Source organism: Eretmochelys imbricata, chromosome 3 (genome assembly GCF_965152235.1).
Source record: "Eretmochelys imbricata isolate rEreImb1 chromosome 3, rEreImb1.hap1, whole genome shotgun sequence".
Taxonomy (NCBI): Eukaryota; Metazoa; Chordata; order Testudines; family Cheloniidae; genus Eretmochelys; species Eretmochelys imbricata.
This window is the reverse complement of record NC_135574.1, coordinates 151,842,911-151,868,380: the sequence shown is the minus strand read 5'-3', so window position 1 is coordinate 151,868,380 and position 25,470 is coordinate 151,842,911. Positions and strand designations below refer to the sequence as shown.

The window sequence follows — 25,470 nt, the reverse complement described above, 5'->3', positions numbered from 1 at the left end:
TTACAACTACAATACCCAGAAGAAACAGATTGATAGAGCCAGAAGAGTTCCCAGAAGTCACCTACTACAGGACAGGCCTAACAAAGAAAATAACAGAACGCCACTAGCCGTCACCTTCAGCCCCCAACTAAAACCCCTCCAACGCATTATTAAGGATCTACAACCTATCCTGAAGGATGACCCAACATTCTCACAAATCCTGGGAGACAGGCCAGTCCTTACCTACAGACAGCCCCCCAACCTGAAGCAAATACTCACCAGCAGCCACATACCACACAACAGAACCACTAACCCAGGAACCTATCCTTGCAACAAAGCCCATTGCCAACTGTGCCCACATATCTATTCAGGGGACACCATCATAGGGCCTAATAACATCAGCCACACTATCAGAGGCTCGTTCACCTGCACATCCACCAATGTGATATATGCCATCATGTGCCAGCAATGCCCCTCTGCCATGTACATTGGTCAAACTGGACAGTCTCTACGTAAAAGAATAAATGGACACAAATCAGATGTCAAGAATTATAACATTCATAAACCAGTCGGAGGACACTTCAATCTCTCTGGTCACGCGATTACAGACATGAAAGTTACAATTCTTCAACAAAAAAAAACTTCAAATCCAGACTCCAGCGAGAAACTGTTGAATTGGAATTCATTTGCAAATTGGATACAATTAACTTAGGTTACCTTGCATAATGACTGAGCCACTCCCAGTCTCTATTCAAGCCTATTTCCCTTTGTTTTTTCCTACCCCCCCCCCCCCAACGTTCTTGTTAAACCCTGGATTTGTGCTGGAAATGGCCCACCTTGATTATCATACACATTGTAAGGAGAGTGGTCACTTTAGATAAGCTATTACCAGCAGGAGAGTGGGGTGGGGGGAGGTATTTTTTCCATGCTTTGTGTGTATAAAGGATCTTCTACACTTTCCACAGTATGCAGCCGATGAAGTGAGCTGTAGCTCATGAAAGCTTATGCTCAAATAAATTGGTTAGTCTCTAAAGGTGCCACAAGTACTCCTTTTCTTTTTGCGAATACAGACTAACACGGCTGTTACTCTGAAAGGAGAAAGCAGTTTGCTTCCAAAAAGAAAGCTCAGCAGCCCCCCACACAGTGCTCTACTGCTGTTTCCTTTCTCCCTCATTAAGCATTGGTTAATCTCTTGTTTATTTCCTACCGAAAAGCTGGGTCCCACCCAAATCCTGCTTCTCAAAGCAGTATCCCAGCACATGCAATTAACAAGGTCTATTCCAACGGATTGCAGGGGTCCCCTCCCCCAGAGATTTTTTTTCTTTTTAAAAGACACCTGCCTTTGCGGCTCTTCACTCCTCCCTCCACACAGAAGGAGCAAGCATGAGAAAGCTGGTAACCAGGGCAGGCAGCTGAAGGGCAGCTGGGACAGTCAATATTAATTTATGCAACTGCACCATGAGAGAGAGAGACAGACAGACAGACACTGTCTCCCTCTCCCCTATCTTTTGTACATTTTTCACCATCTTGGATTGTAAGCACTTTGGGGCAAGGCCCATGTTTACCTCCATATTTGGACCACACCATTCATTTCAGAGCCCTTTCTCAAATTGGAGCCACTGGGTGTTACCATTAGTATTAAACATCATCAAGATGTGCTGTTTCAGCACAAGTGACCCTTCCCCACCCTTCCTTTCCCTTCCTCCTCCTCCCCTCATTTCCCTTCCCCCCTCTCCCCTCCCTGCCCAAGGTTTGTTTTTCAAGCCAGAGCCCTTCAGATGAGACACTGCCTGGGAAGCTAGGTTTGGGAAAGGTTATCAGGAAACAGCCGTCTCAACTGCTACCTTTCCGGCTTCCCCACCCTACCCCCAGCCCTTAAGGTCTCTGCTCTTCTGTTTAATACGAATGAGTTCAGAGGCGATTCCTGTGCTAGAGCAATTCATAGCTCGGATTGTGCCAAAGCACACAGGCACACACCTCTCTGATCGCTTCCTGCTCCAACACAGCTCAGCTGGCTCACCCAACAGAACGTGGGCTGGGAAAGGCACAGCAAAAGAACCATGGCTGCCAGAGCCCCATGCCAAAGTCAGGCTGTGTTTCCAGGGGCGTGGGTACTACCCTCTCCTCCCCCCTCAGCTCTATCCCCTTGTGTGCAACCTATTTACCATTCGCTTCTGCTGAGGAACACCCACACGCAAGACAAAGCCTTGGCTGACCTTTAATTCTCCGAGACAATATTATGTAAAAGGGCAGGAGAAACAGGGCTAATAAGATTTCCAGAATGAAATTAAATTGTCGGGAGCTCTCGTAACTCAGGATCATAGGGCCAAACTTTGCTGTCTCATACAGGTACAATCCCTCTGGGTTTCTAAACCATCAGGGGAATTAAAGGAGTTATTCCACATTTACACAGGCATAAGTGAAATCAGAAGTTGGCACCAATTCCAGTCAGCTACTCCAGATTTGCAACAGCGTAACATAGATCAGACTCTGGCCCTAATTCCTCTCAATTTAGTATAGTTACTCTGGATTGACACCAGCACTAACGGGAACACAATCCTTCTCTAACTCAATTAGTTCAGTGAATTTACTTTAGATTTTTATCAGTGCAACAGAGAACAGAATTTTCCCCACAGACTTTGAAAGACAAAGTCCTAAGTCACATTTAATGTGTGTTACAATATCTTCCCTGAATTAGTGAACAACTGGTATATTTCCTAGTAATTAGTGCAAAGTAGTTTTAATTGGTCCACACAATGACACTGCCTCGGGGAACTATTCCACAGGGTAAGTACATTCGTCGCCTGACGCATGTTGACTGAAGACAAAAAGTGCATTTTAAGTCACCTATGTAAACACTACAGCGACAGTGTGATGGTTGTGTGCAGTTAGCCACTCACGTCTTTGTGTATCTCTCTGATCAAAAACCCTGATAACTAGTATGGCACCGACTGCACTGACATCATTTGAGCTAATAGAACAGAAGCCAAAGATTTTTTTTTCCTTTAAACCTTTTAAAGATTAACAGGAAACCTCATAAAACCTGGGGAAAGGAACAGGAGAGGGTTGGGCACTTGGCCTTGTGGATCCTGTGCATTTCTTCAATGTAATTGCCATTCATTGTTATTGTGTTGAACATTTGTAATACAAAACTCACAGTGTAGATGAAGCAGCCAACAGTTTCATACTGACAGACAGACTCATCCAGCTGTTGCTGCCAATGTTGAGATGTAACACTAAGGCCTTGACCTCTCTTGGCCATTAAAAATCCTAGAGTCTTCTCCATGACTCAGGGGTATCCCTGGCCAAATTCCAAATCGGGGATTTACATTCTGCCTATACAAAACACCCCTTCAGTTTCAGCTGAAGCTCCCCACTTAATAAATGGTTACATAACTGTGTTACATACTGGTAAACACAGGGTCCCAGAGGTGGCTGCCCTGTAGTTCTGAGTAAGAGATTCTGTACATAGTCAGCAAAGAGTTTTGGGAGTCCTAAGGATGAAAAGGTGCTAAAGAAGTGCGAGTTGCTCTTATTACATTTGCACTTAGAGTCTCAGAATGGAGATCCGTGCCCCATTGTGTAAGGCTCTGTACACACAAAAAACAAAGACAGCCCCCGGCTCAAAGGTGTTTACAGTCTGCACAAGAGTTTACACTCATCAGAATTGTTACTAATGAGAGCAAAGCAAAATCTATGAATAGGAGACAGTGATGGGGATTTGCTGCGGAGATCCAGAATACAGTAGCTGATCAGGATGTGCCTATAAGCTGCTTGTGCCTTGGCTCAGTCAGTAGTACACAGCACTTTACACAGAACCTGGTGTAACATTATCCTCATTTTATAGATAGGGATACTGAGACACACAAGTGACTTGCACAAGGCCCCAGAGGGAGTCAGCTCCAGAGCTGGGAAGAGAACTCTGGAGTTCCTGGCTCACAGGTCTGTGCTCAGACCACATAGCTCCGAGGAGAGCATTGCTCTTGTTGGGTGTTCCCTTCCCCACAAGTTCAGGGCCAGCATTAGACTTGCTGAGGCTCAGGGCAGAAACTAAGGAGTGGGCCCTCACCCCACCTCCCTTACTGACTCACATATTAGATTTCTGCAATGTTTCTGAAGCTGAAGCCTGAGCCCTGCCACATGGGACCCTGAGTAATTGCCCTGGTTTCTACCCCCCTAACGCCAGTCCTGCACAAGTGTTAAAGACGTGCCAGTAAAAAATGCAAATAGGCTTTCACAGGAGTGGCCAAGCCAGTGCTCCAGCCCCAGGAGGAAAGCATCAGTCTTTCCCCTTCTCCGGACATAGCACCCCTAAGGCAGAGCAGCTGCTGAGGGGGCCTGGAGCGATGAGCGACACAACAATCCCCCTCAATGGTCTCTCTCCCCTTTCCACACCAAGAACGCGGGCGGATTTTCCAGCTGGATTCCAGAGGAATGCAGCAGAAAGGCTGCTGAGTTGCTGCACCTGATGACACTGAAAGCTTTTCCCCCCACCCATCACAGAGGAAGGCACCAGCCAGATACTCACCTCAAAAAGATGACACACTGTCCATTCTCCCCCAGATGTGCTGGTACACAAGGATATTGAGTTATTATAGAGAATTACAGTCCCTACCATGTACACAAATACTGTATTGCATATGACTCAGTCCATGAGCTTTACTGATCTCCGTTCTTAAGCAAGATGGGCAGACTGAGACAAAGACTAAAAGAAAGTGCAAGAGTAGTAGATTAATTAGCTGGGAGTGGATTCAACAAATCGGATTCAATAAATTCTCTCCTATTTCTCTGCTCTCTACTTCAACTTCTTGTTTGGTTCTCCTCCCGCATAGTGGGACTCCCATGGGGGAGTGGACAAAGTTGCATTCATTCCTCTTCTCCAGTTACAACATCTCATCTACTTCCCAGATTTGACCACCACCTGTATGCCGATGACTCACAAATCTGCCTGAACAGCCTTCACTCCATCATCTAATCCCACATTTTAGCTTCTCTCCCCCTCTCTGACATCTCTGCCTGGGACCATCTTTGACTCTTCCTAATCTGAGTTCTTAGTTTCAAGTTCTATATGATTCCCATCTCCACAGTAGTTGGTCTCCCTCTCCCTTGCCTCTTGCATCCTGGCCACAGTCAAATCCTGCCCCTTCTTCCTCTACAGCGTTAAGATCAGACCTTTCCCTTCTACCCCTACAACTACACACACTCATCCACATGCTCAGCATTCCCCATGTCACTGTAAACCACTCCAGGTCACCCCACTCCAGGTCATGAAAACTACAGTTACAAGGACCATCTTACTGGCCTATCATTCAGACCACACCAACACCACTCCTTTGGATCCATCCACCTGCTATCCCTTCAACACCACATTGAAGGTGAACACAAGAAAAAGCAAAGTTCTACAAAATTCTGCCCCTCCCCTCCCTAATTATCTACATCACTCCACACCCACTCCGCTCCACCAACAAAGCCAGCCTCAATACCCTGTTTGTCCATTTTCCCCCCCCCTCACAAACACCTCCATGCATGCCCCTGCAGATGGAATGCCCTTCCTGAGCTAGACCCCAAGACCATTACCCTCCCGCCTTATCAGAACGCGGACAAAAGAATATACTGCTGCGTTGCAAGTGCTGCTCTGTTCCCATTGGGGTGGGCTGAGATGGGTATCCCAAGTCAGCAACACTAATAATGAGTGGAACCACATGGCGATATCAGTTCATATATAGCAAAACTTCAGAAAAAAACCCAGGGAGATTGGTGCTGAAAACCCCAGCAACAGGGAAAGAAAGCACGATAGGCTGACAGTGCCAGCCAGTATGTCCAACCTGCACTCAGTGTCTTATTTCAACCACATTTCTTTGCCACAAATTAAAGTCCTAATAGGATGCACAATTCTTACTGTATCAACATCACTGCAGTAAGAAATAGGCCACAGTATAGCTTTATATGAACGTCTCGCTCTAACTAATGCGGCCCTTACCATAAGTGCACTTTCAGCTATGTCAGATCATGCAAGCATTTTTGACTCAGTTGATAACGTATTAAAGACATTGTGGAAGGATGATTTCTTAGCAAATGTACCAAGGCTAACAATAGCAGAGAGATCCTATTGTCTACACAACTGCCAAGCATTCAATAGTGGAAGGATGTCAAATCAACTTCTTTGTACATCACTCTGTTCTGAGAAAGTCACACTGATGGGAACTCACAGCAAAGCTCGCATTTCTACCAGTTGCTCTGTTCTCTACCCTCTTTTTGCTGGTCTGCACACCTGCTCCCATGCTGATGAAATTCAGTCATAGTCCATTGGAAACAATGGATTGCTAGGATGGATGAAACGCTTTCCCTCAGCACAGAAGGGGAATCCTACACCTCAAACTTGTCTGCCATGGTGAGTGGGTCCTACCTGGGATGTTCTCTAGGCACAGCAGGTGCATCCCATCTGGAACATATCCAAACATTTCATGAGCATAGTGTATGTACGCTACCCAGAACTTTAAGCAATATAGCAAATACACTGTACCTGGGGCATTCAGTAGCAGCCAGTCACCATGGAACAGACAAACATCACATGGGCCAGGTCCTCAGCTGGTGGAAATCAGCATAGCTCTGTTGACTTCAGTAAAATAATATTGAATTACACCAGCTGAGGATCTGGCCACAAGTTCTACGACAAGGTAGCACTCTAGCAACACATTCTGTGAGGTGATCCGTTCATGTGGTTTCTCCTTGCACTAACAATTGCGAGCAGGAATTTCACAAACGCGTGGGTAATGTTGTGGCCCCTGGCTTCCCCACACCCAAGATCTGGCAACACAGGCACAGACCTTCATTTGTGCTAACTTATAGAAATGTGCATTCAAATCAGGACTTGCCCATGAGAATCAGGCTTTGTGCACGAGTTAAGCAGATGCACATGCTTTGCAAAGTCTGGCTCTGCAAGACCAGAACCTCAAAAGAGCAAGTCTGTTGGATAGGTTCACCAAGGACTACTGCACCTCAGTGGCCAAGGCTGCTAATGGACTACCTGCAACTTGGCAGTCCCCCTCCCAAGCACCCGCTCATGGTCAGAGGTGGCTCTGCAGCACTCTGCCTCAGTTTCCCTTATTCCTTGAGATTTCACACAGGCTTCTCTCTGTGCAACTCAGGATCTGGGCAAATTAATATCGAAATTTCAAACAAAACTCAAAGTCCCACAATAAAATTCAATCCCCTGCTTTTAGCTCTCTCAGCCCTACCTGCCTGGAGTCTCCTCCTCCTGGTGTGTCAAATTTTCCTTGCAGCCCCCTGCTTGCTGCAGCTCTTCTGCAGTCTCTGCCACAGCTTCCTCTTTCATAAGGCCCAGGTGCCTTCCCTTAAACCCATTTGGGCAACAGGGAATCAGTCACAGGTGCACCGGACCTCACTCCCTCTGAAAGGGGCCAGTCACACTATGGCACTCCCATTGCAGTCTCCCACTACATGTAGCTTTTCACTTCCTCTCCATAAGATAGGAAAGAGAGGAAGTGTCTGAGGAGAGTGAGCCACACAGCACAAGCAAGGGGAGTCTTTGCCTTCAAAGTATTGCTCTCCTAACAGCTTCAAAAATCTGAATCAACGGTCCACCACATAGGCCAGTGATTTCAGTGGAAACAAATCACATCTGACAGCAGTGTAGAAAGCTCTACTCAGGCAGCTACAGTCTAACCTGACAGAGAGAAAGAAGCTTTGTGGTCTGGCTCCCCTCAGCTCAGAAGATACTCCACTACTGCAGGGCCCTGCTGATCTCTCTGCCTTCAGAGGATCACCTCAGATAATGAGTCTAAGACCCTTGTCCTCTTCCTGGCCCCACCTAATATCTGAGAAATACCAGTTAATCTCTTTATTGGGATTTTTCTTACAGCCTCCACTGAAATGTTCCTGTTTAGCAGCCTAAGGGAAAGGAGGCAGTAATTAGGAATGGGCAAAGTCTCTGTTGGTCCAAAGCCAGCAAGTCTCCTGCTCTACTGGAACCAGAGCTCATCATATGTGAATGAAACAGAAGGGCCTCTCCAGATCTTGATTGCATTTGGCACAAGAGCCCTTTCCTGGTTAATTAGGAACAGTGATTCAGTATATAAAATGTATAGCAGGAGTGGGCTCAGGCAGTGAAAAGGCCACATGTCTGGGGGGGAAATGGGGGAACAGAGGCATTTTAAAAGTATATTTTCAGTGAATTTTCTATTGATCAATGGCCCTGCTAACTGAAAGACCTCTATTTAGCCACCAAAGTAGTGCAGTATGAGCAGGGATCAGCATAAGCTACCCAGGGCTGGAATTAACCCATCATTGGGCTCTACGCAAACATACATTTGTGAGGCCCTGCCTTCTAATATGAATCTGGGCTCCAGGCTGCAATGCCACTTGCTCAAATTTGACCCAGCCACTCCTCAATTATGACAGAGGAGTGGCCAGGCCAAACTTGAATGAGTAGCACACAGGATCGCAGCAGTACTCAGGTTTGTCCCAGCTGCCCCTCTGTCATTACAGGAGGGGTGACCAGGCCAAATTGGGCTCCCCCCACCCCATGAATTTGAGCCCTAAGCACATGCTTAGTTTGCTTATGCATTAATCTGATGCTGAAGCTACCCACAAACACCTCCCCAGAGCCAAGTAGAATCCTGGTTTTCTGTTTTGCAGAAAACATGTCAGAATCTTGGAATTTCCTTTTCCAAAAGAGAACTAAACCAAAAAAATGTGAAGTTTCCTGCGAAATGAAATTCTGAAAAGATTTTGGGGGTAATCTACATATTTTGTTTCAATAAAATACAAACATTGCATTCTACTTTTGACTTTGTGTCTGATGAACATTTAAATGTTCCACCTTATCAGAGCACGGTTCCTTTCCCACTCTCAGAAAAGAAATGGTCACAAATTGATTTGTTTCTGAAAAACGTGTCACTTTCAATAAAACAGCATTTTCTAAAAGGGAAATATTCCACTGGAAAAATTCTGCCCAGCTCTACACTTCCCCAACCAGCATATCTCATCTCTGTCCTGGGTACTACCTGCACAGATAGGATTCCTCAGTCTACAGGACCCAGTCAGTCTCTCACATTTTTTCAGAAGTAGAGTGTCACCCAATACCATTTGCAGTGGTGGGTCTTCTGTTTTGCTCTTTCAAACATGGACCCTTGTCCACTGGGAGCTGGACTGATAACAGCAAACTCATTTCACATAGCCCACTGAACAGCCATTATGGTTTCTGGGGGGCGGGGGGAGAACAGCAACAGCATCACAAAGGATTGGTCTACACTAGAAAATAAGGTCTGTTTATATTCATCAGTCAGGGATGTGAAAAATGCACACCCCGAGCGGTGTTATTAAGCTGACCTAAGTTCCCAGGTAGCACTAAGTTGATGGTAGAATTTCTTCCGTTGACCTAGCTACTGCCTCCCCAGGGAAGTGGATTACCTATGCCAATGGGAGAACCTCTCGCACTGGGATAGGTAGTGTCTATACTGAAGCACTACAGTGTTTTAAGCACAGAATACCCTAAAGGAAAGATAATCAGCTTTTCCCTTTCTCTCCAATTCTCTTTATAACCTCCACTCAGTAACTTTCCTGTATTCACTACAGTTTAGGGTTACCTGCTGACTGGACAGCCCCAGGTTCTGATATTGCTGGGATTTGTCCTTCATCCTACAGGATTTTTTAAAAAAACCAACATGAATTTCCTTTAAGGGGAGAAAAATCACTTTTTGCAGTAGGACACAATGCTGCATTGTGACAGAATGCAATTTTGACAGACATGCAGTGCTATCAGTCACATTTTTCTCTTGTAAGATGAGATAGCAAATGTGGAAAGAGCACTTAACTAAACAGGTGAAGGCTAGATATGAAACAGTACTCAGAAAGACTACATGATGGTAGACAATGTAATACACAGTTATCAGAGTTAAGAATCTGTATATAAAAACACAAAGGTGGCAGTTTAGGGACAGGTGAATATTAGAATTGTCACAAATGTTTGCCCATAAGGTAAAAGGTGCTGAATTAACAGCCCTGGAGATAGAGGTCCTACACAGAAGAGTACAGTACTGGCAACAGTAGTACATACTTCCCATACTGATCTCCTGCAATGTCTGTGTCCTGGAGGATCAACGTTAGTGGGAATTCAGGCTTCATGGCCCGTTCATTCCTTTGTCTCTGACAAGACTGCCTACTGTGATGGTGGTTTCTGTGATGTGCGTACTGGGAACTGAAACCAACCAACTCATTTCACATCCTCCATCTCACAGCCATCCACGTTACAACATTTAGTCACTTCCAACCCTGGGCTGCATCTAAATAGGCAACCTAGAAATGAAAACCTAAAAGACTGAATATGGGGCATGGAGGTTATCTACTCCCCTCCCCATTGTCCATGCTTGCAATGGAGTAGAAACAGAGGATTTCAAAGCGTGGTTTCTCGCTAGGCACCCGTTTGAGCCCCCTCCTATCTCCTCTAACCAAATAAAGGTAGGAAAAGGCTCACTACCCCAAATAACCTAGGGCTCATCCTTGCACATACTCCTTCATTCTGAAAGGACTAGATTCTCTCAACCTCACCATGCATAGTCCCATCAAAGCATATATTTGTGTGGCTTGCACAAATGCAGCCTCAACCTGAAGGGCCGAGAGGACCAGCAATCTCCTCCGGGGATCCAGTAAACACTACACACACTGTGCGCCTACAGTTAGGAGGATGGCTTGGGAAACAGCAGTATCACCACTCCCAGGAGACAGGGCCACTTGCTATGGCAGTCACCATGGGACAAAACTGACTAACAGGGACTTAAGCATCAGTGACATCCTAGGACATTCCATGTTTGGAATCCAGTTTATCCAACTCAGATGAGAACTGTTTGAGTGAGTCAAGAAGCCACTGCAAGTGGAAATAGACCAGGGAAGTGGTAATTCAGGCTGTTTGGTACCCTAGGATAGAGGTTCTTAACAGGTGTATCTCAGTGACCCTGTGATGGAGAGGATTGGGGGGTAGAAAAATGGTCATTCCACTCACTTCTAGGCTGGAGGGAAAGAACAGCAATCATAGACAGAGAGGCAGGTTTCAAGCAGACTGGAAGTACTCAGGAAGAGTCCAGTCTCTGAGAGGCTTTTTGCACCCCTGTAAGGGGAGATGGAGCTTCTAGGATCCTCTCTGAGGGACAACACAACACACTAGAGCTCTCTCCTAACTCAGAGACCAGGAGTTGTTTGAGGTGCCATGGAAGCCAGCAGAAACAGTGATGTGATGTGAAGTAACAGGAGAAAGAAAAAGGAGCTGGATTTTGGGTAACAGCTGGAAGAGGGAGTCAGTCCCTAGGCTACCAGGTAGCGCTGCACGTCACTGTGTAGGTGAACCTGGGCTTGCTTGTCAGTCACAGTTAATCTCATTCCTACGGTCAGCAGGGGCCAAGAGTGCAGCAGATGTTGGGTCCTGGGGAGAAAGGTTCAGTACTTGGGTTTCATCTCTACCTGGTCTTTCTGGAGCTGGGAATGCTGCAGAGGAAGAGAGACTTTGGATACCCAGTCTCTTGCTGCTCAGGCGGGGAATGCTGCTGGAGTAGTAATGGAGACACTTGCTCAATATCTATTCTGCTTACCACCTAGGCCAATGAGGGCCAAGAGTCAGACAGGGCCAAAGTGCTCAGTCCCCTACGGGAGAGAGCAAACTACCCCCAACTAAGGAATGACCTACCTCTCCAGCTGATTGGGGAGCAATAGGGTCTGAAAAAGCAGGGGAAGTTATGAGGGAGTCCTCTTTATTCAAAAAGATGATGAGGGGTGGAAGATAGGACGAAAATGATGGAAAAAATCCCAAAATCTTCAGACACAGAATGAATGGAAATTCTCAGTCTTAGAAAATGTCTGGAAGGTCAAAGCTGTTTCTATTGTTCCTTGGCACATGACCAACTTAATTAAATAGGACATACTCAGGGAGTTTAGGCCCAAAGTTGAGTTACGGATGAAGTGTTTCATGAATTAAAGAGTAAATTAGTTTTTTGTGGGGGGGCGAGAGGGGGGGGGGGGAGGGATTTAAATATTCCTGTTCCTACTGGGAACCCATTACACAATAGCAAGAGAAACAGAAAATGAATCTGAATTCGTTCTAAATTCAGTGTCCAAGCTGAGCTATGTGCAAGTAGTACTGCAAAAACAGCAGCACAAAGAGGGAAAAATAAATATGAATGTTTCAAATTCTTTCAGATCTAATAATCAAATGTGGTGTTGGTAACCCAGGGAAGGCCAATAATATCACTATTTGTTAAACACCACATGCTCAGATCTGTGAAAGATCACAGAAGAGGACTCAGTCCAGCTCCAAGGAACTTCCAGTCTAAATAGATGAGAGAAATATCTTGACAATGTACTTTAGAAAAAACCCATAACACCTTTTGTATTTCTTTCTTGGCTAACAGCTGACATTCCCTTCATTTTTCTGGGTCTGCTACAGTCAGTTACCCTTCCTGGTGCGGTTTGAGTTCACACTTGAGATCAGGTAACTGCCTGTGTAACGGACAGATTTGGGTGATGAAACCTCCAGCGTCATGAGACTTCAAAAGCAAATCACCTCCACTAACAAAAACCTAGGACTTCTTACTTGTCCTTGAACAGAGAGAATTTGAACTCATCTTGGAGAGGCTCTATCATAGCCTTGCAATACCTATGAAGTTCAACAAGAAATTGGGGATGGGGGGAGGTTAAGTGCTTTCCCCTTGTTTTGCAGTAGATTTTAAAAACAAACCTTCCAGATTTTCTTTAGTTGTTCTTCAGTCAATAAATCTGTGCAAAGGAAAATATGCGGTTGTAGCATGGCCACATTTGCCAGCAGGCATACACTGGGGAGACCACCAACTGCAGCAGCACCTCACTACAAGGCAGCATGCACAATGCCATCTCAGGGGGGAGGACGCAAGAGAAGATGAAGGAGAGTGAGCAAAAGCAATCTAGAACTGTAGGCTAGGGCTAGATTTATCATTTATGGGGCACAAAACCACCCCACAGATGCGCCAGTATGCAAGGCCTCCCCTACTCTTCTTCTACCACCAGGAGAGGTGGAGGAGAGAATCTGGCTCCAGATGTTCCTTTCCCTCATACAGTAGGGCCACAGGAAGAATTAGGGCTGGCCCTTGAGATGCAAAGCTTAGCTGGACTAGGGAGGCCCCAGAAGCACAAGGACCAAAGTGGGTATTTGCTTTGTGTCAGGACTGGTGCACTGACATGGACATGTTACAACAACAGCATTTGCTTCAGAACTTGCGCCTATCTCTGTGGGCAGTTGGCCTGGTGAGTTAACATTCCCACTAGGAAACTGTACATGCTGTTTTCAGAGTAACAGCCGTGTTAGTCTGTATTCGCAAAAAGAAAAGGAGTACTTGTGGCACCTTAGAGACTAACCAATTTATTTGAGCATGAGCTTTCGTGAGCTACAGCTCACTTCATCAGATGTAGTGAGCTGTAGCTCACGAAAGCTCATGCTCAAATAAATTGGTTAGTCTCTAAGGTGCCACAAGTACTCCTTTTCTTTGTACATGCTGTATGCATAGGCAGCTCCCACTAAGATCATCCAGGGCTTTAATTTGCCCGGGGGAGTGAAAAGCCTCCTTGCTTTCACTGAGAACCTGCTTGGGGAAATGGGACCCCAAACATATCATCCAACTGCTAGAATAAAGTATCCCAACACATGCCAAACTCTGTCTCCCAATTTGAAAGACTTGGCTTCCAAAAACCTAGCTGTTTGAAGATTATCTCAGTTTAAAATCATGAGAACAGTACAGACACACATCTCACCTACAATATTCCATTACATGGGGACCTGAGGGAATCCTTCACAGAAGATATTTCCCTCAGAGTCAGGAGGAATGTCCAGAATACTGAATATTTACTGAGCTGGAAAATATCCTGTGAACTAAGGTTGTTTTTTCCCATGTCGTCATCTAAAGTGTGGGACAATGCCCCAGATTTTAGCCGCACAATGGGAGAACAGGCTTGGGCTTTTAAATGAGAGATGAATGCAGTCAAGTGCAGGAATATTTTTCATGATACCCTTTTACAGAACAGATGGCACAGGCCAAGCCATACCCTCTGGGCATGCTCCAGGGAGCGCAATGCAATGTTTGTCTCACTAGAGATCTCAGCCTGTGTCCGTGCCACCATTTTGCTCAGGGATTTGGGTCAAAAGGCTCCACGGTCATATCTGTTTTTTGTCTCAAAGACCATAAAGTGGGGTGGCTGGTATACAACACAGAGCCTTCCCAAGCATTTCCAGGTCGCTGATTTACACTGGCACATTTTACAGACTGAACCTTTCTAATCCAATTAAAATCTCATCTCAGCCATCAATACAAATGTGGTCTGTTCTATTTTAGTGTTTCAGAGAACATGCATTAGCCTGGAACTGTGGGTGAACCAGGCCTCCCGGGCAAATCCTGCAATCTACCAGCCTAGTTTCTATCCCAGGCAACCACATTCAGAAATACTTTGCTATGGTCTCTCTGCCTACCTCCCTCCCTCCCTGTTGAGGAGCTCATACAAACCTTCCTCACTGTAGTATCTGAGCACCTTCCAAAATTATGCAGCACTGCCTTATCCTTCTGAAATAGAGCACTTTTCTCCCACAACTAAGTCCTCAGAAAGTTACGGTTCTAATAGTATCAAGAAATACACAGACATGGATTTGATTTCAATTTTTTTTTTTTTAAAGAAGTTCAGGCTCTGGGCATATGTACAAATGGTACAGTATATATTATACACAGTAGTGGGGCAGTTGCCCCACTTTGGCAGAGGAGGGGTTAATAGAAGCCCTTGGAGCAGCTGCGAAGAACACAGCCAATCAGGGCCAGGCTGGGCCCTATATAAAAGCTGCAAAGCAGAGAGAGAAGTATCTCTCTGCCCACCAAGGGAGGAGGACTGGCTCCCAGGGATAGCACCTTGGATAGAGCAGCGCTGGCCAGGCTCAGGGGAGCAGAGGGAAAGTTCCAGCCTGATTCAGGGGCCTCAGCCTGGCAGGTAAGAAAGGGCTGAGAAGGTGCAAGGGCCAAAGGAAAGTGGCCCAGGGAGCAGGAGTAGTAGAGGGGAGAGGAGGGCAGGACATGGCTGCTGCCAGAGGGTCCCTGAGCCAGGACCCAGAGTAGTGGGTGGACAGGTCTGGGTCTCCCCCTCCCCCCTTACACTGCACCTGGCCGTGGAGGAGCGTGGCCCGATACAGACTGTGGCTTGCCCCTGAAGCAAAGGACTAGACTTTGGGGCTGCAGTTGGCCATGAGGGCAGGTGCAGACTGAGGACTGCTGACACCCGCCCCTGAGAAGGGGAGAGAATCGAGTGGGGCACAGCCGGAGGGCTGTGTCCAAAAGAGGACGCCGTAAGCCAGCAAAGCAACGCGGGTCCCAGACAGCACAGCAGAGCAGACAATGGGTGAGACACCACCTGCAGAGGGTCCTCCACAGCTGGACAGAGCTAACTGCTGGCACAACCAGCAGGAGGCGCCGTGGTGGAGAGTCTGCAGCTGTTAGCATACATACACTGTGTGTGTCTACTCATATATAGGAGTCCTCTTCACTCTAAGGACAGAACCACACTTCTGAAGGACAACGAAGCCATCAATTCTTGCTGGAAAGAACATTTTGAAGATCTCCTTAATCTGCAACCATAGAATTACAGTTAAATCCTTAAGCAAATCCTGCAATGACCATTTAGGGATTAGCTTGGAGACCCTCCCAATTTGTATGAGGTACACAGTGTCACCAACCAGATGAACAACGAAGCAGCAAGTCGAGATGGGATCCCTGCTGAAATTTTTAAAGACGGTGGACCAGAGCTAATTCGACAGCTTTACCTGTTTATCCTTAAAATCTAGCTAAAAGGAGGAGAAACCCAGTGAAATGAGGAATGCCCTGATTATCCCCTTTCATGAAGGGGGTGACAAAGTGGATTGTGGAAATTATTGTGGTATCTCCCTCCTAGCCATTGCAGGCAAAGTTCTGGCATGGATCCTTGCAACCTGCCTTCTGCCCCTATCAGAAGAAATTTTACTGGAGTCACAGAGTGGTTTCAGACCATGTTGTGGAACTGAGGATATGATCTTCACAGCATGGCAGCTGCAAGAAAAAAAAAAGTGTCAGGAGCAAAACCAACCACTGTACAGGGCTTTTATTGATCTAACTAAAGCCTCTGATTCAGTGAATTGCCATGCCCTCTGGACTGTACTTTCTAAGATTGGATGTCCTGATAAATAAATCAATGTCCTAAAATTGCTTCATGATAACATGAAAGTGACTGTTCTGAGCAGCACTGGCTCCCAGAGTGAACCTTTCAAAGTAAAAACAGGAGTCAAATAGGGCTGTATCATCGCTCCATACATGTTTGGAGTTTTTATTGCCATCATTCCTCACCTAATTGCTGGAAAGTTTACAGCTGGCATTGAAATAGTTTACAGAATGGACGGAAAGCTGTTCAGGCTTCGCAGGCTGAAAGCAAAGAGTAAGATTTCCACAACAATAATATTGTGGAACTTCAGGATGCTGATGACAACGCAATCTTTGCCCTCTCTGAGAAAGATCTTCAAAAGTATCTTGAATGTGTTTGCCGATGCTTACGCATGTCTTAGAGCACTTTAGTCTTCAATATCAAGAGTGAAACCAACAGCCCTCTCCAAATGAGGTATTACCTGCCCCATCTATCAATCAATGGAGTGGTACTGGAGAACGTCAACCATTTCCTCGACCTTGGAAGTCCTCTTTCATCCAAGGCAGATATTGATGCAGAAATTCAACATCGCCTGAGCTGTGCAAGTGTAGCTTTTTCTCGTTTATGGCACAGGGATTTTGAAGATCACAACATTTGAACAGACACCAAGCTTCTTGTTTATCAAGCTGTTATTCTCCCAGTGCTGTTGTCCAAGTTTCGGACCCAAACAACCTATTGTCACCACTTGAAAGTCCTTTGAAAGGCACCATCAAAACTGCCTTTGTAAGATTATGAAGATCAAATGGGAAAACAGGCGCACCAATATTAGTGTCCTGGAAGAGGCAAAGACCACCAGTATCGAGGCAATGATCATCCGTCAGCAATCCTGCTGGTCTGGACACATTGTCCAGATGCCAGACCATCGCCTCCCAAAACAGGTCCTGTTCTCTCAGCTGAAAGAAGGGTAACGTGGGTGGACAATGGAAGCGTTAGAAGGACTTGCTGAAGGACAACCTAAAAAAGTAACATTGACAGACAGATGCTGACACTTGGGACACACTTGCCCAGGATCGCTTAAAATGGAGGGAAGTCCTACATGATGGTCCCCTGCACTTTGAACTTGCTTGCCGACAAGCTGAAGAGGACAAGAGGTGCAGGAGGAAGGAGAGACTGGCTTCCAGTCATGGTCAACAGCCTCCTGCTGAGCCTGAAAACATCTGCCTTCATTGTAATAGAACTTGTGGTTCAAGGATTGGCCTTATTAGCCACCTGAGGACCCATAATTCCCACAGAAGATGCTCATACTTGGTAACAAGTGATTGCCCCTCCCAGAAATGTATCCTCCCCACCAGGAAAAACCTGGCAGAGCATCATAGACCCTGCAGTGGGACTTGAAGGTCAGCAGATTCAGGTTCTGGCAAACCGAGGTGGAGAGCAAATGCTTCAGGGACCTCCCATGGGAAAAACAGCTCCAGTGCTTTGGTTGACTTCAGCCATCGTAGTAGGACATTGATAGAGGACTACATTAGAGGAACCTTGGAGCAACTGAGAAATTGCTCAATACTGCCTATTGTTTTGAACATGGAACAACTCCTTCCATTCCAGCTAAAACCCACAGCTGTGTCAACACTACCTCATGGCCAAAGGTATCAAAGGTAGCTGACAGATGCAACAAAATCACCGTGGTTACTTGGTTCTCATCTGTCACCAGCAGGAAATCACTGACAAGTACTATCTCCATTCCATACACAGGTCAAAACCCCAAATCTCCTGGTGTACTCTAACAGTGCATTTTATTCCAAAGGCAGCCATAGGAAATTGATCTCTGGAGCAATGATCAGGAATCAAAGCACTGATGCCATGATAACCCTACCAATATGCCCTGGGAGAAATTGCTTCCCAACCCTAAATCTGACTATCTGCCTAACCCTGTAAGAAAGAATCACTGTCATTAGTAATTTAATCCCATTCATACCTGAAATATTATTGGTGTCCAAGTAATTGTCCATCTTTTCCCTTGGAATCTTAGCAAAGAACTATTCAAGGCAGCAGTTACACAGCCTTCTATTCAAGAGTGATTAACTAAACCCTACCACAATGTAGGGAAGTGGTTTACATAACTCACTGGAGGTTTTTCCCAGCTCCCAACAAGTCTATGATTCCTTATCATCATCATCATGTGTGGTTTGTATCATCACAGCACTTTAGAGCCCCAGTCATGGGCCTGGACCCCATTGTGTTAGGTGCCACACAAAACACAGAACAAAAGGAGTCCCTGCCCCAAAGAGCTTACATTACCCCACAGGAAATCTCTCCCACACCCTGTAAAACATAAGGTCCATGGCAGAAACTCACCACAAGTTCGGAGAACCTAGCATTGAGCTCCTCCGCTGGTGGGATTGGGACAGAGAACTCCAGGAACTGGAGGGGGTTATTATCTTTGAGGTTGATTTCAGGGAGGTCGCTTCCCCCGAAGCAGCAAAGAAACCCAAAAGCATGACGATTCCTTTTCCGGGGAGCCATGGTCATGGTGTGAGATGCTATCTACTGATCATGATCTGCAGAGAAGACAGGAAGAGAAGTCGTTAAATGACAATCTGCACCATCCAGCACAGGTTATTTGTGGTTATCATTGCCATCAGTGCAACAGGCAGAGAACAGACTGATCTGTCATGCTAAGGAGCAAAATAAAAACGGAGCCATCTTGATGGACTGGTTAGTCAAGGTTTAATACATCACCCTTACCACCACCACCTTCCATAGCTATATAGCATCTTGCATCCAAAAGGTTTGACAGAGCTAGGCTGGGACTTTCAAAGCAGTCAGTATTGATTTAAGTCTGCTCCAATCAAAATCGGTGGGAACTTTAACACTGACTTGAGTGAGAGAGGCGTTAGGCCAACGATAAGCCCTTTGGAAAATCCCATTCAAACTCTCTTTCTTACACACACACACACAGAGCCCCCTGCTCAATTCATCCACAGCTGACACAAACCCCTCTGGAACAGAATGGAACAGTTTTTACCCCACAAGCAGACACCAGTGATGGAGGACATGGAAAGAGCAGATCACAATATTGCACAACAGTTTAGGACAGGAAGTGCCAAAGAATACTGAAGCAGTTGAAACAGCAGGGGACAATGCAGGCTAGCTAACCAGGAGCACAGGATACAGCAAAAGGACTTACGGGAGTTCTTTTAGTTTTGGTGGCTTAAAAAAAAAACCCCTCTGGAAACCTTGAGAGTTCTGGAGCAGGCGGGGGTACAAAATCAGGCAGAATCACTGCTTAAAGACTGCTGCACCCTCCCCCACAGTGACAAAGGCGACTCTGCATAGAACTACTGTTCGAGAACTGCTACTTTAGCAGGGCAATACTGGGAGAGACTTCAACAAAATTGTAACTAGAACTACACAAAATGTTTCATTCCACGTGGAGTGTTTTTTTAAAACAACCCCCCCCCCGCAAAACACACACAAAACTGGCCTTTTTTCAAAGTTAAAAATGTTCATGCTTTCAGAATTTTCCAATTGTTTTTGGCCAAAACCCTTGTCATAAATATAAAGGGAAGGGTAAACACCTTTAAAATCCCTCCTGGCCAGAGGAAAAACCCTTTCACCTGTAAAGGGTTAAGAAGCTAGGATAACCCTGCTGACACCTGACCAAAATGACCAATGAAAAGACAAGATATTTTCAAAGCTAGGGAAGAACAAAGGCCTTCTCTGTCTGTGTGATGCTTTTGCCAGGAACAGAAAAGAAATGGAGTCTTAGAACTTAAGTAATCAATCTAGTTAGGTATGCATTAGATTCGGTTTTCTTTAAATGGCCGATAAAATAAATTGTGCTGAATGGAATGTAGATTCCTGTTTGTGTGTCTTTTTTGTAACTTAAGGTTTTGCCTAGATGGATTCTCTATGTTTTGAATCTGATTACCCTACAAGGTATTTACCATCCTGATTTTACAGAGGTGATTCTTTTACTTTTTCTTCTATTAAAATTCTTCTTTTAAGAACCTGATTGCTTTTTCATTGTTCTTAAGATCCAAGGTTTTGGGTCTGTGTTCACCTGTACAAATTGGTGAAGATTTTTATCAAGCCTTCCCCAGGAAAGGGGGTGTAGGGTTTGGGCAGGATTTGGGGGGTGGTGGGGGGGAGATGTTTCCACGTGGGCTCTTTCCCGGTTATATATCTATCTGTTAGACGCTTGGTGGTGGCAGCAATAAAGTACAAGGGCAAAAGGTAAAATAGTTTGTACCTTGGGGAAGTTTTAACCTAAGCTGGTAAAAATAAGCTTAGGGGATTTTTATGCAGGTCCCCACATCTGTACCCTAGAGTTCAGAGTGGGGAAGGAATCTTGACAACCCTATTAGTGGATTTTTTTTAAAAAAAAAATTCGGTTTGTTTGTCAGAGTGGGTCCTTCTTGGTCTGGATGGAGGCATATTAGTATGTGAGGGAAGCTTGCAGTACTGCTGCCCACGCTAAATCTGCTCTGGAGATAGATAGGGGACTCCAGTCTCCAACAGCTCTGGGGCCATCAATTCAGCAAGTTCCATCAGAATCACACTCACTCACTGATGAGGAAACAAGGAAGAGTAACTGTGACATTAACAGTCATGGGAAATATCTGTATTTATTTCCCCTTCTATATACTTGTGGTTTAACTCAGCATAATATTATACTGTCTTCTACCTGGCATATTGACATAACTCCTTCCTCATTAAGCTGTGTAGGAAGGGTCCACAGAATAAGCACAGTTCACAACAGTAAAAAGGAGTGGGAGGAGTCAAGCTAATCAGCACTATTTGGTAACCTCCCCTCTCTACCCCATGTTCCTTCCAGAAGACAGACTGGTGGGGTCAGTAGTCTGAGGTATTGTCCTGGAGAAATCAAAAGCAAAGATTTATGATCCTTATGAGCCCTACATATCTGATTCGCTGCAAGAATTTGCTCCTAGATACTATACAGACACCTCAGGGAGCTTGGAGTCATGCTGCCCTGTAATGAAAACATCTGATCCCCCGTACTATCCTATAGTAAAACTAGTAGCCCGCAGCTCCTCTCATCTAATGGAATTAATTTCTGACCACTGCTGGCTTGCTGGAGAATGGTTTTGTTTTGTCTTGTTCCTAAACACGTCCGTTTATTGGACTAATCCCTGTGTTATAACAGCCAACATTTGCATCCATTCACTTGTGCACATTCTAACCTGAAACAGGGGTTTTGGCTGCTTACCAAAGATGCTGAGATTTGGAGAATCCTGACTCCACCGTGGGTTACAGTGGGAGATTGGCCCTGATCACACACAAGGGCCCAGAACACAAGCTTATTGAAGTAAAGAAGGCTACAGTCCCAGACACACAAGTTGTAGGTACCAGGTGATGTGCATGCCAGAACTTGGGAAGCACTGGTGTAACCACTTTGCTGCTGAGTGCTTTTACACAGGCCAATATACACACCTGGCGCTGACTCACATATCAGGCACATGGGTTTGAAATGCTTAAAAACAGATCACAGTACAATAGCCTGGACTTTCATTTACACAAAGATCACATTACACCACTCTAGCAATGTAAAGGGGCCTTAATGTGAGCATTAACTTTATTTATGGCCACTTTCAGGCCACTTTCCACTGACAGAATAGTTTAAAGGGTCCTAGTATAATAGAAAAGGAGTACTTGTGGCACCTTAGAGACTAACCAATTTATTTGACCATAAGCTTTCGTGAGCTACAGCTCACTTTATCGGATGCATTCAGAAAAGTGATGTATTAACAGGAGCAATTCAAGACATCTTACCCTCACACAAAAGAACATCCCTGATGTCTGAAAGAGAGCCATATATATTCAGAGAAGAAACAGACCTTGCCCATCAGGAAATGTTTAGTAGCCCACACACTGATCAGGAAGCTCCTCAGGATAATGAGTAGGGCCCTACCAAATTCATGGCCAGGAACAACACATCACGGACCATGAAATCTGGCCTTCTGTGTGCTTTTACCCTTTTCTATACAGATTTCATGGGGGAGACCAGAGTTTCTCAAATTAAGGGTCCTGACCCAAAAGGGAGTTGCAGGGGGCTGGCAAGTTTATTTTGGAGGTGGGTCTGCACTGCCTTCAGAGCCGGGATCCTGGCCAGCAGCTGCCGCTTTCCAGTTGCCCAGCTCTGAAGGCAGCACCGCCACCAGCAGCAGTGCAGAAGTAAGGGCAGCAATACCCACAATCTCCCCTCCCCCCAAACTCCTTTTTGGGTCAAGACCCCTACAATTACAACACCGTGATATTTCAGATTTAAATAGCTGAAATCATGGAAGTTATAATTTTTTAAATCCTAGGACCGTGAAATTGACCAAAATGGACCATGAATTTGGTAGGGCCCTAAGAACGAGGCCTTTAATCTGTTTCTGCCTACTGTGGCTGGTTCAGAATCTATGGTCTTGAGGTATTCAGATTCTTATGGTAGGGTGATCTTAGATTGCGAGTTCCTGAGTGGGATGAGAAAGTAAATTGTGAGAATCATGAAGCAGCAAACTGAACTGTGCTAAACTTTGCTACGAACACTAGACCTACACTCATTGCACTATATCGGATTTTGGGTTTTGATAAACTCAACACTCAGCCTATTTGTCAAAAGTTCTCATCAGATTAAAAAAAACCTTCCAAGCATATGAGGGACTGATTTAAAATATCAACACAAAATGAAGTGTTTCATTTTAGTTTTGGGGTTTTTCCTCCCTTCTTCCCCCTTGGATATTTGGGCTTCTTTCAAACCTGAATTGTAAAATGAAATTGGAGGGTGCAACTCCATGTGAATCAAATGAAAAGGTTTGATAGAAACCAAAGAATCAAGTTCCGTACAACTCAACCAGCAAAAACTTCCAATTTAAATTCCCTGTCAATGTCCATCTAGAGTCAGACAGAGCTGAAAAGAGTGAATGACTAAGCTGAGCAAACATAGCATTTTTTCCCACTTTGCAAGTTTTCATGTTCTCACAAGACTTTGCTGTTTCAAAGGACAACATTTCTTCATCTCTAACCCAGCACACGCTTTTTTGCGACTAAAATGATGAAGATGCATCATGGTGGAAAAATGGTGTCAAACTTCACTATGCCCTGAGTGAGAAATACTGATGGGGCAAAACTTCAAAAAGGTTTGGAAATTTGTTTGAGTCAGTATAATTGGGCTGGAAATCATATGACAATAGGCTCATGATAAAACTGCTTGCTTTCAGTCAGGCCAGGAATTTCATCAGAAAAAGTCTCAACTGGGGTTTCACTTTTTCCACTTCTGGGGGGAAATATGTACAAGGTGCAGCAGAAATGAAGCTTACTGAGAAGGCAACTATCTGGAGGTGAAGGAAACTCATCACACAAGCTCCCCCACTTCTCAGCAATGAGAATCATCAATAAAGCTCAGCTGTCAGCATAGGACACCACCTCTTGCTTGATTTCTCCTTCTCTCACTGCTGTGGCTTACTCGCTTATGCTCATTAAGTACTATAAAGCATACCCTGCAAAAAGTGTGCATGAAGGAGAATTCATCTGCAGGCTGTGAAAGGATCAAAAACTCATTCTGATAAAACACACAAAAAAAAATCAATATTAAAGCAAGCTCAGAGAAATCAGCGCTTCACAGTCCCGTAATCAGACAGGTAAGGGCACAGACGAGTGCCTTCACAGACAGCAATAATTCAGCAGGGCCACTTTTCCCATCACTTTTTTAAATAGATAAGTACTTTGGGGCTATCTCCTGCTGGGGAGAGGAGGGATTGTTCACAACACACACACACCCTTTTAGTTTACGTTTTAACTGCCAGATCTAGTCTTGACAGGACCCAAGCATGAGGGGCTTGAGGTGCCGGGATGGAAGGGGAGAAGGGTTTGGAAGAGGAGGAAGGGATGGGAAATGACTGATCTCAAACACCCCCCCATTGTGAGCACCCCATCCAAACAGGAAGTCTCCTGCCAGCAGTCTGAAAGGATGGATCTGTGCAGTCCATCGAAAGCTGCATATTTTGCCCTTTTAAGGGACTTGTTGTTTGACAGCTCAGGGGTTTATTTGTGTTTTTTTTAAGGGCTTCATTTTTTCCCACTTAATCTGCAGAATAAACTGTATTTTGAGAGTAAATTAAAGCCCTTTGCAAAGTCAGGCTTCTCTGGGGACAAAGCAGGGGATAGGAGCAAAGGCAGGTGAACTGAGCTGCTGATGCCAGATCAGCTGCAACACAGCTGATTTTTGTCCCGGATGCTATCGCTGTACATTTGTCCTAACCTGCCCCAGGACCCTTTATCCTGTTTGTCTGCCAGAACAAGGCTGCCTTGTGCTTTCGTGGAGACCGAGCACATGGGCAAGAAAAGTGACTTGTGGTGTCAGTTGCTTAGTGAAACTAACACACAGTGTTGTGTCGATCCAACAGCACTTCAGGGATATCCTGTATGGAAAACACATAATCAGCTTGTAGCATTGGATGCTTGATGCAGTTTATGTGCCCGCACATTCTGCCACCTGGATTATCCTATCCACATCTCCCTTCCCTGTCCGAGGGCATTGGCTACTTTTTTCATGCAGCTGAGAGGAAAAGGCACAAGCCCTGGCAAGGGGTGCCATGTATTGCACTTGTGGAATGCCCACATCCCCTTGCTATCCATGCCAAAGCTGTAATGGATGGTATGTGCTTGTGGGATCTATAGAGCCAGCAGTGGTCAGGATTTCAGCTCTCTCTCATCTAGAAGATAACACCTCTAGCAACTGAAGTCAGTGCTAGACAGACAGCTGTGGTGACAGATCTACTGGGGAGGTTCAGCCCAGGGACTAGCTGTACAAGCTTTCACATGCTGAGATATCAATACATCTCAACTCTTATCTGCAGTGGCCACCCTTAGGCAATGAGAAGTCAATCTCCAGGCCTTCTCTGCCGACCAAGGAGGTAGTTAATAACCATTCTCATGCCGTTTTTTGAGGTACAGACACCTGTTCATGAGGAGCTGGGCTTGAGACCACTCAGCACAGCTATAAAACTTTTATTGCCATTTGTCAGGGAAGGCCTATAGCGCGCACATGAGTAATGTGGTTATTCCAAACTTTTAGCAGTAAAAGCTTTCCAGCACTGCACTCCATCCCATAACCTATACTGAGACCAGTCGCATTTTCCAGGTCTACATCCCAGCCCCATGCTGGAGTTCCACGCTGACTCAGAGGTACGAAATGCCACCTACATGTTATAACACTAACTGTAGACAGAGGAGACGTCTGGAGGGTTTTAAAATATAGATTACTGGGGATTAGAGTGAAACACACAAAGTATTTTATAA

The 25,470-nt window shown here is 45.4% G+C and overlaps 1 protein-coding gene across 3 annotated transcripts in view; it reads right to left on the bottom strand.

The window, feature by feature from the left end:
- The window catches only part of DAAM2 (dishevelled associated activator of morphogenesis 2), a 150,071-nt gene extending 131,357 nt beyond the window's left edge, over positions 1-18,714 (bottom strand). For 2 of the 3 annotated variants that reach the window (XM_077811910.1, XM_077811911.1), the window contains exon 1: positions 18,520-18,687. In XM_077811910.1, the coding sequence (XP_077668036.1) occupies positions 18,520-18,687 (168 nt within the window). Of the gene's footprint in view, positions 1-18,519 lie in introns of all 3 variants that reach the window. The other variant, XM_077811912.1, reaches the window with a different exon arrangement.
- Between the last annotated feature and the right edge of the window lie 6,756 nt (positions 18,715-25,470).